This window comes from Neoarius graeffei, chromosome 8 (assembly GCF_027579695.1).
Source record: "Neoarius graeffei isolate fNeoGra1 chromosome 8, fNeoGra1.pri, whole genome shotgun sequence".
In the NCBI taxonomy this organism is placed as follows: domain Eukaryota; kingdom Metazoa; phylum Chordata; class Actinopteri; order Siluriformes; family Ariidae; genus Neoarius; species Neoarius graeffei.
This window is the reverse complement of record NC_083576.1, coordinates 80,431,153-80,444,200: the sequence shown is the minus strand read 5'-3', so window position 1 is coordinate 80,444,200 and position 13,048 is coordinate 80,431,153. Positions and strand designations below refer to the sequence as shown.

Genomic DNA, 13,048 nt, shown 5'->3' with positions numbered 1-13,048 from the left:
CAGATTCGGTGGCGTCGTCAAATATCGTATTGTTGCTTTAAAAATTGCATGGTATCGTAGCGGATTCGGTGGCGTCATCAAATACCGTATTGTTGCTTTAAAAATTGCATGGTATCGTAGCGGATTCGGTGGCGTCGTCAAATACCGTATTGTTGCTTTAAAAATTGCATGGTATCGTAGCGGATTCGGTGTTGTCGTCAAATATCGTATTGTTGCTTTAAAAATTGCATGGCATCGTAGCAGATTCGGTGGCGTCGTCAAATATCGTATTGTTGCTTTAAAAATTGCATGGTATCATAGCGGATTCGGTGGCGTCGTCAAATATCGTATTGTTGCTTTAAAAATTGCATGGTATCGTAGCGGATTCGGTGGCGTCATCAAATACCGTATTGTTGCTTTAAAAATTGCATGGTATCGTAGCGGATTCGGTGGCGTCGTCAAATACCGTATTGTTGCTTTAAAAATTGCATGGTATCGTAGCGGATTCGGTGTTGTCGTCAAATATCGTATTGTTGCTTTAAAAATTGCATGGCATCGTAGCAGATTCGGTGGCGTCGTCAAATATCGTATTGTTGCTTTAAAAATTGCATGGTATCATAGCGGATTCGGTGGCGTCGTCAAATACCGCATTGTTGCTTTAAGAATTGCATGGCATCGTAGCAGATTCGGTGGCGTCATCAAATACCGTATTGTTGCTTTAAAAATTGCATGGCATCGTAGCAGATTCGGTGGTGTCATCAAATATCATATTGCTGCTTTAAAAATTGCATGGTATCATAGCGGATTCGGTGGCGTCATCAAATACCGTATTGTTGCTTTAAAAATTGCATGGTATCGTAGCGGATTCGGTGGCGTCGTCAAATACCGTATTGTTGCTTTAAAAATTGCATGGTATCGTAGCGGATTCGGTGGCGTCGTCAAATACCGTATTGTTGCTTTAAAAATTGCATGGTATCGTAGTGGATTCGGTGGCGTCGTCAAATATCGTATTGTTGCTTTAAAAATTGCATGGTATCGTAGCGGATTCGGTGTTGTCGTCAAATATCGTATTGTTGCTTTAAAAATTGCATGGCATCGTAGCAGATTCGGTGGCGTCGTCAAATATCGTATTGTTGCTTTAAAAATTGCATGGTATCATAGCGGATTCGGTGGCGTCGTCAAATACCGCATTGTTGCTTTAAGAATTGCATGGCATCGTAGCAGATTCGGTGGCGTCATCAAATACTGTATTGTTGCTTTAAAAATTGCATGGCATCGTAGCAGATTCGGTGGTGTCGTCAAATATCATATTGCTGCTTTAAAAATTGCATGGTATCATAGCGGATTCGGTGGCGTCATCAAATACCATATTGTTGCTTTAAGAATTGAATTGTATCGTAGCAGATTCGGTGGTGTCGTCAAATATCATATTGCTGCTTTAAAAATTGCATGGTATCATAGCGGATTCGGTGGCGTCATCAAATACCATATTGTTGCTTTAAGAATTGAATTGTATCGTAGCAGATTTGGTGGCGTCGTCAAATATCATATTGTTGCTTTAAAAATTGCATGGTATCATAGCGGATTCGGTGGCGTCATCAAATACCGTATTGTTGCTTTAAGAATTGAATTGTATCATAGCGGATTCAGTGGCGTCGTCAAATATCATATTGTTGCCTTAAGAATTACATGGTATTGTAGCGGATTCGGTGGCGTTGTCAAACATTGTATTGTTGCTTTAAGAATTGAATTGTATCGTAGCGGATTCGGTGATGACGTCAAATATATTGTTGCCTTAAGAATTACACGGTATCGTAGCGGATTCGGTGGCATTATCAAACATCGTATTGTTGCTTTAAAAATTGTATGGTATCGTAGCGGATTCGGTGTCGTCGTCAAATATCGTATCGTTCCGGATTCAGTGGCGTTGTCAAACATTGTATTGTTGCTTTAAGAATTGAATTGTATTGTAGCAGATTCGGTGGTGTCGTCAAATATCATATTGTTGCCTTAAGAATTACATGGTATCGTAGCGGATTCGGTGGCGTTGTCAAACATTGTATTGTTGCTTTAAGAACTGAATTGTATCGTAGCAGATTCGGTGATGTCGTCAAATATATTGTTGCCTTAAGAATTACATGTTATCGTAGCGGATTCGGTGGCGTTGTCAAACATTGTATTGTTGCTTTAAGAATTGAATTGTATCGTAGCAGATTCGGTGATGTTGTCAAATATATTGTTGCCTTAAGAATTACATGTTATCGTAGCGGATTCGGTGCCAAACATCGTATTGTTGCTTTAAAAATTGTATGGTATCGTAGCGGATTCAGTGTCGTCGTCAAATATCGTATCGTTGCGGATTCAGTGTCGTCATCAAATATCGTATTGTTGCTTTAAAAATTGCATGGTATCGTTGCGGATTCAGTGGTGTTGTCAAACATTGTATTGTTGCTTTAAGAATTGAATTGTATTGTAGCAGATTCGGTGGCATTGTCACATCCTATTGTTGCTTTAAGAATTGAATTGTAGCAGATTCGGTGGCATTGTCACATCCTATTGTTGCTTTAAGAATTGAATTGTATCATAGCGGATTCGGTGGTGTCGTCAAATATCATATTGTTGCCTTAAGAATTACATGGTATCGCAGTGGATTTGGTGGCGTTGTCAAATATCGTATTGTTCCTTTAAGAATTGAATTGTATCGTAGCAGATTCGGTGGTGTCGTCAAATATCGTATTGTTGCCTTAAGCGTTACATGGTATCGTAGCGGATTTTATGGCATTGTCAAACATCGTATTGTTGCTTTAAGAATTGAATTGTATCGTAGTGGATTCGGAGGTGTCATCAAATATCATATTGTAGCTGATTTAGTGGAATCATCAAATATCGTCTTATTGCCTTAAGAATTATATTGTATCGTAGAAGATTTTGCAGCATCTTCAACTGTCTTTTTGTTGTCTTAATAATCAAAATCATATCATCGCAGATTCGGTGGTATCATCAAATGCCGTATTGTTGCCTTAAGATTTGCATTGTATCACAGCATATTCTGTGGCATCATGAAATGTTAAATTGTTGGCTAAAGAATCGTATTGTAGCAGATTCAGTGGAATCGTCATATCAAACCCATTTTGAGACATTCTGTTGTATCATCGTATATCAAATCACTGCCTTATGAATCAGAATCATATCGTATCCTCGCAAATTTATTGGTATTGTCAAACAATGCATTATTCCCATAGGAATTGAAATTGTATACATCATATCCTATAACAGATCCTGTAGCATCATCAAATATGGAAGTGTTGCGTGAAGAACTGAAATTGTATCATACAGTCATAGATTCAGTAGTACTGTCAAATGATGAACCTTTATTTTAAGAATTGAAATTGTATCGTAGCAGATTCAGTGTCAACATTAACTAATGAATCTTTGCCTTAAGAATCGAAATCGTATCATATGGAAGCCTGACATTTACACCCCTAATATTACCATAATACACTTAGCTAGCTAACTAGCTCGTCATGTTATTACATTAAGCGAGCTAGCACTTTTTAGCCTTGTTGTTTAGCTTTCCAGGTAATCGAAACACGGGACTGGACAGCTAATAAATGTATGATTTTGTCCACTATATAAAATGTCTTTAGTGTAGAATCAGGCTGTATTAATGCAATAGATCAGAGGTCTTTAATCATGTCCTCACAGGGTCAGGGGAGGCTTTCATTCCAGCAAAATAAGGGCACATACGATTGTTGATTGGAGACCAAGATGAACTGATTACCCAAGTGGAATCAGATGCCACTCCTGCTTGGTTGGACTGAAAGCCTGCAGCCACAGCGGCCCTTTGTGGATAAGATCGAAGACTCCTACTACAGTATAGATGATTTTCCTCTTTGTTTCTGAAGTTCACTTGATTTCAAGACAAAATCCAGTGATGGCTGATCATGTGTCCAGCTAATAAGGACCAAAGCACATTTGAGGGTTAAAACTCTTGCTCAAGAAAGGACAGGAGGGTCACTTTTATACTCATGGGATTAGAACCTGCAACATTACAGCTCCTGGAGCACAACTTTACCCACTTAGACAGACACCACTTACAGCAACGGTGTAGCCAAACAGAAAACGTCCACAAATTTCTTATTTATATGAAATGTAGACAATGAGCCGCGACGTATTTATCCTGGCCAATTCTGTTCTCTCTCCGCGTTTCATTGTATGTTCAAAGAGCACAAATAAAATCAGACGGATTCTGACAGATTTCTCTGAAACGCAAATCCATCCTGTCAACCACTGAAAGCTTTTTAAATAGCAAAACCAAAACATTTTAATCGCTCCGATGTCTTTTTAGCACATTTCACATTGTGTCCATCTGTCAGAATCACTTGCACAAAATGTACTGCAACAAAATAAATGTCACTGCATTCATAATGTCAGTGTTCACAATGCAGGAAGTAATGATGGCTTCAGTCATTTAAAAAAAAAAAAAAAACACCACAGCTCATCGTTTTTGATTAATCATGCAGGCAAAGTGATGGAATTAACATTTGCTGGATTTCTCAATGTGTCACTGTGTGACAATTATTTAAAGTTACAGCCGAGTCAAACGACACTTGACTGAGTCCAATGTGCGCCAAACTTCAACTGTCCAGTTTGGGCGAGTCTGTAGGTTCAGATTCCCGGTTTTGGCTGACAGGAGTGTGACCTGATAACTGCTGTTGTTGGCCATCAACCTGTTGTGCTTTTCAACTCACCATGGTTGTACAGAGTGAGTGAGTTCCTGTCAACTTGAATCAGTCTGGCCCAGTGTTGTAGTCGAGTCACTAAACTTCGAGTCCGTGTCCAGTCTCGAGTCCCCAGTGTTCAAGTCCGAATCATAAAAGGGGAAGCCATGGCCAAATGGTTAGAGAAACAGCTTTGGGACCAAAAGGTCACTGGTTCGATTCCCTGAACTAGCAGGACTGGCTCAAGTGCCCTTGAGCAAGGCACCTAACCTCCACCTGCTCTGGCAAGAGTGGTGGCGTACCTTGTGTCTGATTAGCCAGAGAAAATTGATGTGATCAGTTTGGGCAAAAATCCTACCATAACAAACTAACATTAAGTCCGAGTCATGTCCACTACTGATCCAAGTTGAGTCCAACACATGTCCCGCTAGGCGGCACGGTGGTGTAGTGGTTAGCGCTGTCGCCTCACAGCAAGGAGGTCCAGGTTCGAGCCCCGTGGCCGACGAGGGCCTTTCTGTGTGGAGTTTGCATGTTCTCCCCGTGTCCGCGTGGGTTTCCTCCGGGTGCTCCGGTTTCCCCCACAGTCCAAAGACATGCAGGTTAGGTTAACTGGTGACTCTAAATTGAGCGTAGGTGTGAATGGTTGTCTATGTGTCAGCCCTGTGATGACCTGGCGACTTGTCCAGGGTGTACCCCGCCTTTCGCCCGTAGTCAGCTGGGATAGGCTCCAGCTTGCCTGCGACCCTGTAGAACAGGATAAAGCGGCTACAGATAATGAGATGAGGGTTAGCACTAGCTAGTTCATCGCTCAGCAAGCAAGCCCAGCTATCAACAGAGCAATGAACATAGCATGTCACTTCCTTTTCTGGGTGGAGTCTTACCCAATGACGATTGAAGTTCGAGGTCATCTCCTCAATAGTTCTTCTACATATGGATCACATAGCAGCGTGTTTTTTCCGACTGCACAAGAGGTCTGTATAAGCAAAGTGGACAATCCTAGGGGCTTCTCTCCAGGCATTTTAGCACCATTTATGTTAGTTTGTTCCTGAACATGACGTATGAACAGGTGAATGTGCATTCTCTTGCATGAAATTAGTATAAAAATTAATGTAGATATAAATATAAATATCTTATGCCAAATTATTATGGCATGTTACAAAAAGAAAGAAAAAAATTAGAGTCCTCGTCTCTAATTTACAAGTCCGAATGCAGTTAATGCACGAGTCCAAGTCAAGTCACAAGTCCTTAAAATTAGGGCACGAGTCGGACTCGAGTACCCCAAGCCTGGTCTGGGCATTCTCCTTCGACCTCTCTCATCAAGACGTTTATGGCTGCAGACCTGCCGCACACCGGGTGTTTTTTGTTTTTCCCACTATTTTTGCATAAAGTCTAGAGATCAGCATTTTGGGAAATACTGACCAAACCAGCTAACATTAGCTGAACCTGTCTGTCTCGACATCTAATCCAATTACCCTCCTGGGAGTAGAACTTGACAGCACCATGTGTTTGGAAAATCACATCCACAATACAGTGAAAGGACATTTCTTCAAGCTTCACAACATGTTCAAAGTCAGGAGATGCAGAACGTTAGAAGCTGCGAAGACAATCGTTCTCTATGGCTACGTTCACACTGCAGGCTGAAGTGACTCAAATCCGATCTTTTCGCCCATATGTGACCTGTATCCGATCTTTTATTGACAATATGAACGACACAGATCCGATTTTTTCAAATCCGACCCAGGCCGTTTGGATATGTGGTCCTAATTCCGATTCCTATCCGCTCTTTTCATATGCGACTTCAGTCTGAACCGCCAGGTCGCATTCATCCGACTTACACGTCATCAACAAGCCACAAATGTCACTATTCTGCGCTGAAGTAGGCGGCGGGTCTCTCAAAAAAAGTTACAACAACATGGCGCATGACATCAATGCGAGGGACACTTCGGGCTGTGAAGGTTCTGAATCTTCTCAATGGAAGGACGCAGAGGTTAGGGAGCTGATTTCCATTTGGGGGGATACAGCTATTCAAGCTAGATTGGATGGGTCATACCGCAACCGGGCGGTTTTACTTCTGTAAACACTGGCCATGCTCACTGCGTGTGACGTCATCGTATCCTGCAATGCGCATGCGGAACACTTTTAGGTCGCTTTTCGTTCATACTGAGGATCACATACAAGTCACATATATTTGTTAATGTGAACGACCTCACAAAAAAATCGGATTTCAAAAAAAAAATCGGAATTGAGCATTAAGCCTTGCAGTGTGAACGTAGCGTTAGACTACAGCAACAATGGATTACCAGATTCTACACTAAAGAGCCTGTCTTCTGTTCAGAAAACTGATGCAAGGTTGGTAATAGAGACCACGGAGTATGGACCAAGGAGGATCATACCCCTTGGACCCTGTTACCAACCTTGCAATGGTTTTCTGAACAGAAGACAGGCTCTTTAGTGTAGAATCTGGTCCTGCGTGAACTGCATTCAAGATCATCTTGCTAATTTTCAAGTGCACCTTATGGAACTTACTTGCAAAACGCTGTAACAAGGGAACTAGAGCCGACGACAAGAACTATCTCAAAGCTCCGAATGTAAAGAGGACAACATTTGGTGGTCGAGGTATTTGTTGCTCCTCGCCAACACTGTAGAACAAACAACCAGATGCTCGGTTTTGAAACTGATTTTGAGTTATTTAAGAAACACTTAAAGACGCGTCTATTCAGTAAGAATAGTTACTCGTTGTAATTCAGCTACGCCATTGTATGTCTTTTTCTGGAAGCTTTTTTTTTTTTTACTCAAATGGCTTCATAATTTTTTTTAATAATGTAGCTTCCTCCCCCCCAACAAATATCGTTGGCAACAACATTTGTGTCTTTTTGAAAGTCTATGTTTTTGGAATTTTGTATAATATATAGCTTTATTGACCGCGAGTTGGCCTAGTGGTCCAAGTTCCACTCACGGTCAGGTCATACCGAAGACCATCATAAAAATGGTACCTACTACCGTCTGGCAAGGCACACTGCAATAGAGATGTGAGTGGGGAAGTTAAACTCTCACGGTTACCAGAGGACCAGCCCCCCACTGGAACCCTAGCTGTATAGGCGAGAGGCCAAGGGCTACAGAAACGGAGATCAGCGCTGAACCCATATGCCTTAAAGAGTTGGTTAGTACCGGGACAGGAGACTGCCTGGGAAGACCAGATTCTGGCGTGAGGGGGACTGACTTGATAGCTTTATTGTTGTTATTTTTTCAAAGAACGTTTTTAAGATTTTATATACACGTGTGTGTGTGTCGTGCCATGGGATTTTTGTACCAGATGCTTGGTTTACAGAATGTGCAGAAACGGCTGGCTGATCCAGTAACAATCAACAAATAATCACCTCAATAGCGCCCCTACGGGAAACATTTACCACTTTTACAGTGCTTTTCAATGCCGTTTCTACACATTCTGTAAACGGAGTATCTGGTACAAAAATCCCGTAGCATGACACACTTGTCAAGAGCTTTAGAGTACTACATACAGTATCAATGTGCTTTACAAATAAAAATAAAGATTAACTGATACTGTCATTACCTGTACATTACAGGCATTTAGCAGATGCTCTTACCCAGAGCGACGTACAACAGGACCATGACATACTCACAGTAGTGAGCAGCCTGGGGAGCAGTTGGGGGTTAGGTGCCTTGCCCAAGGGCACTCAGCCATTCCTGCTGGTCCAGGGAATCGAACCAGTGACCTTTTGGTCCCAAAGTTGCTTCTCTAAACTTTAGGCCATGGCTTCCCAAAATGGTTAGCTTTTATATTACATTACAGACGCTCTTACCCAGAACAGCCTGGGATTAGGTGCCTTGCTGAAGGGCACTCAGCCATTCTTGCTAGTCTAGGGAATCGAACCAGTAACCTTTTGGTCTCAAAGCTACTTCTCGAATCATTAGGCCATGGCTTCCCAAAATGGTTAGCTTTTACATTACATTACAGGCATTTATCAGACGCTCTTATCCAGAACAGCCTGGGATTAGGTGCCTTGCTGAAAAGCACTCAGCCATTCTTGCTAGTCTAGGGAATCGAACCAGTAACCTTTTGGTCCCAAACTTTAGGCCATGGCTTCCCAAAATGGTTAGCTTTTATATTACATTACAGGCATTTAGCAGACGCTCTTGCCCAGAAGAGCCTGGGATTAGGTGCCTTGCTGAAGGGCACTCAGCCATTCTTGCTAGTCTAGGGAATCAAACCAGTGACCTTTTGGTCCCAAAGCTGCTTCTCTAAACTTTAGGCCATGGCTTCCCAAAATGGTTAGCTTTTACATTACATTACAGGCATTTAGCAGACGCTCTTACCCAGAGCAGTCTGGGATTAGGTCCCTTGCTGAAGGGCACTCAGCCATTCTTGCTAGTCTAGGGAATCGAACCAGTGACCTTTTGGTCCCAAAGCTCATCTCATCTCATTATCTCTAGCCGCTTTATCCTTCTACAGGGTCGCAGGCAAGCTGGAGCCTATCCCAGCTGACTACGGGCGAAAGGCGGGGTACACCCTGGACAAGTCGCCAGGTCATCACAGGGCTGACACATAGACACAGACAACCATTCACACTCACATTCACACCTACGCTCAATTTAGAGTCACCAGTTAACCTAACCTGCATGTCTTTGGACTGTGGGGGAAACCAGAGCACCCGGAGGAAACCCACGTGGACACGGGGAGAACATACAAACTCCACACAGAAAGGCCCTCGCCGGCCCCGGGGCTCGAACCCAGGACCTTCTTGCTGTGAGGCGACAGCGCTAACCACTACACCACCGTGCCGCCCTGGTCCCAAAGCTGCTTCTCTAAACTTTAGGCCATGGCTTCCCAAAATGGTTAGCTTTTACATTACATTACAGGCATTTAGCAGACGCTCTTACCCAAAGCAGTCTGGGATTAGGTCCCTTGCTGAAGGGCACTCAGCCATTCTTGCTAGTCTAGGGAATCGAACCAGTAACCTTTTGGTCCCAAACTTTAGGCCATGGCTTCCCAAAATGGTTAGCTTTTACATTACATTACAGGCATTTAGCAGACGCTCTTGCCCAGAAGAGCCTGGGATTAGGTGCCTTGCTGAAGGGCACTCAACCTTTCTTGCTAGTCTAGGGAATCGAACCAGTAACGTTTTGGTCCCAAACTTTAGGCCATGGCTTCCCAAAATGGTTAGCTTTTATATTACATTACAGGCATTTAGCAGACGCTCTTGCCCAGAACAGCCTGGGATTAGGTGCCTTGCTGAAGGGCACTCAACCTTTCTTGCTAGTCTAGGGAATCGAACCAGTGACCTTATGGTCCCAAAGCTGCTTCTCTAAACTTTAGGCCATGGCTTCCCAAAATGGTTAGCTTTTATATTACATTACAGGCATTTAGCAGACGCTCTTACCCAGAGCAGTCTGGGAATAGGTCCCTTGCTGAAGGGCACTCAGCCATTCTTGCTAGTCTAGGGAATCGAACCAGCAACCTTTTAGTCCCAAAGCTGCTTCTTTAACTATTAGGTTATCCATGGCTGGATAATTGTATTAGTGAATGAGGAGGTGAATAATGTACTGTATGACACATTGCAGAAGCAAACGGATCACAATTTGTTTGACATTATTGAATTGGTGTCTCTCTCTCTTGGAGAAAATGAATAAATGTATGAAAAAGAGGATGAAATTTAAAAAAAAAAAGTCAGTACTGGTTATGAAATCATTTCAAGTTTATTTATTCAGTCAAATCTGATTCAGTCAAAGTTTATCTCAGTAGTCAGTTTGATGAAGATGAGAGACTTTTCGATGAGCTTGCACAAATATCCACATCTATACAAACAAAAGCACACACACACACCTGATGTGTGTATAGTCTCTGAAGCTTGAATTATAAAAAGGACCTGAAATGTTTCCCATATTAAAAATCACACACTGACACAACACTGTTTTCTAAATCACACAGGAAATCTGCTCACATATATTTATATTTCAGACACCTTGGAGTGAAGAAGAAACCCGACACGCTGAAGAGATTCTGCAAGCGAACGCTACAGCAGTGTGAGAAGTTTGCTGCAGAATCGGCCATGTTCAAATTCCCCACTGAAAAAAAAAAAAACCCCGAAAAACCCAAAAAAGCAACATGCAACACAGTGTTCGTACTGCAATCGCACGGCTCACTGTACAACACAACACGGCCACGATAAACCCCTGTAGTGTTGATTCTCCCGAAGCGAACCGCAGACTAAACGTCCGTCAGCGTGTCTCGTCGTCACTCCACGTGTCTGTATCGGGTGAAGAGGTTGTAGAGAACACGCAGAGTCGACTTCAGGTCACAGTTCACGATGTCTGAGAGGAGAAAACCACGATTATGTTATAATCCAGGAGCTGGTTTAGAACTTTAAAAAATATATAAAATCAATCAAATTTCAAATACCAAGAAATTTCTCTGGGGTTCAGAGTTTATACAGGTAGGAGGAGATGTAGAAAGTGTAAGAAGAAATAAAAGTAGTTCATTTTTATCAGTTTTCTTCTTGCTGTCTAAAAAGGAGAACTCACTCAGCCTGCAAAATGTCATTTTATTTTATTACAAAAGGCAGATTTTTTCACAAGGTGGTCTATGTGGGCGTGAACTGTTTAGTGAACCTCGAGTGATAAGTGCGTAGGGCATAGTGTCAGAAATCCACATCCTGAACATCTGCTCGTTATTCAGTACAAAAAAAAAAAATCCACTTGTGTCAATTTCTTTCACTTTCATATCACTGCTGTCAAATCTGCACAGGTTAGTGGCTCAAAATGTCTAAAATGTGCTGTGCTGTTAAAATAGTCTTCACTTTTTCTGCTAGCTTCTGATACCAAGTGCATGATGTTCGTTTGTGTCCTATCAGGGTGGTAATGAGGTTAAAACCCGCTCAGAGGCTCTCTGTATCAGCCAAGTATAGAATTAATCCAGCTTCCTGTCTAGAGTTACTCCAAGCAGGCAGAATAACAAACTACATGGAGACCGTGACTAAAGTCACAGTAATTTGCGCTAGCTGTTACAAACCAGGACGTCTGGTCACCGTGCCCTATAGATCCGGAACGGTAAGAGACAGAGAATGACGCTTAGCGAGGAAAAGTTGCGCCCTGCTGCCCTGAATAAAATAATTAAAAAAAAAAAAAAACAACCACAAGAGTGCTCTGAGAGCACAATATCCCCCGCTGGCAACTCTACCATAACTCTGGTAAAATGTGACTGAATTGAACGAAATTACAATAAGCGTGTTACCGATATATAACACAGAATCCTGCCGAGTTTCGTGAAATTCCTCCAAAAAATTGTGAGGGGGGTAATTTCAGAAGATGAGTACCCTTCCTGGGACGGACAGAGATCGCCACGACATAATCCTCATTCGGGCCTTTCAGCCAGCGGAGGATAATAAAAATTGTGAGGGAAGTTGATTTCAGAAAGCAAGCACACCTTGATGAAATTGCCAAAGTACAAGTTTGTTAATAATCGAGGGCGTAACTCTGGGAAAATCTTCCCAAATTAAACAAAATTTCAGTATGTGTATAACGGTCATATAACAAAGCCTTTCACCAAGTTTGGTGAAATTCCTCCACAAATTGTGAGAGGAGTTGATTTCAGAAGAACGTCCACCCTCATGAAATTGTCAAAGTACAATTTACAGTGGTGCTTGAAAGTTTGTGAACCCTTTAGAATTTTCTATATTTCTGCATAAATATGACCTAAATTAAAACATCATCAGATTTTCACACAAGTCCTAAAAGTAGATAAAGAGAACCCGGTTAAACAAACGAGACAAAAATATAATACTTGGTCATTTATTTATTGAGGAAAATGATCCAATATTATACATCTGTGAGTGGCAAAAGTATGTGAACCTTTGCTTTCAGTATCTGGTGTGACCCCCTTGTGCAGCAATAACTGCACGTTTCGGGTAACTGTTGATCAGTCCTGCACACCGGCTTGGAGGAATTTTAGCCCATTCCTCCGTACAGAACAGCTTCAACTCTGGGATGTTGGTGGGTTTCCTCACATGAACTGCTCACTTCAGGTCCTTCCACAACATTTCCATTGGATTAAGGTCAGGACTTTGACTTGGCCATTCCAAAACATTAACTTTATTCTTCTTTAACCATTCTTTGGTAGAACGACTTGTGTGCTTAGGGTCATTGTCTTGCTGCATGACCCACCTTCTCTTGAGATTCAGTTCATGGACAGATGTCCTGACATTTTCCTTTAGAATTCGCTGGTATAATTCAGAATTCATTGTTCCATCAATGATGGCAAGCCGTCCTGGCCCAGATGCAGCAAAACAGGCCCAAACCATGATACTACCACCACCATGTTTCACAGATGGGAT

The 13,048-nt window shown here is 42.1% G+C and overlaps 1 protein-coding gene across 2 annotated transcripts in view; it reads right to left on the bottom strand.

The window, feature by feature from the left end:
• Window positions 1-10,393: 10,393 nt before the first annotated feature.
• parvaa (parvin, alpha a) overlaps window positions 10,394-13,048 on the bottom strand; it is a 76,125-nt gene continuing 73,470 nt past the window's right edge. For both annotated transcript variants that reach the window (XM_060928316.1, XM_060928317.1), the window contains exon 13: window positions 10,394-11,030. In XM_060928316.1, the coding sequence (XP_060784299.1) occupies window positions 10,954-11,030 (77 nt within the window). In that variant the 3' untranslated portion in view covers window positions 10,394-10,953. The remainder of the gene's footprint in view (window positions 11,031-13,048) is intronic.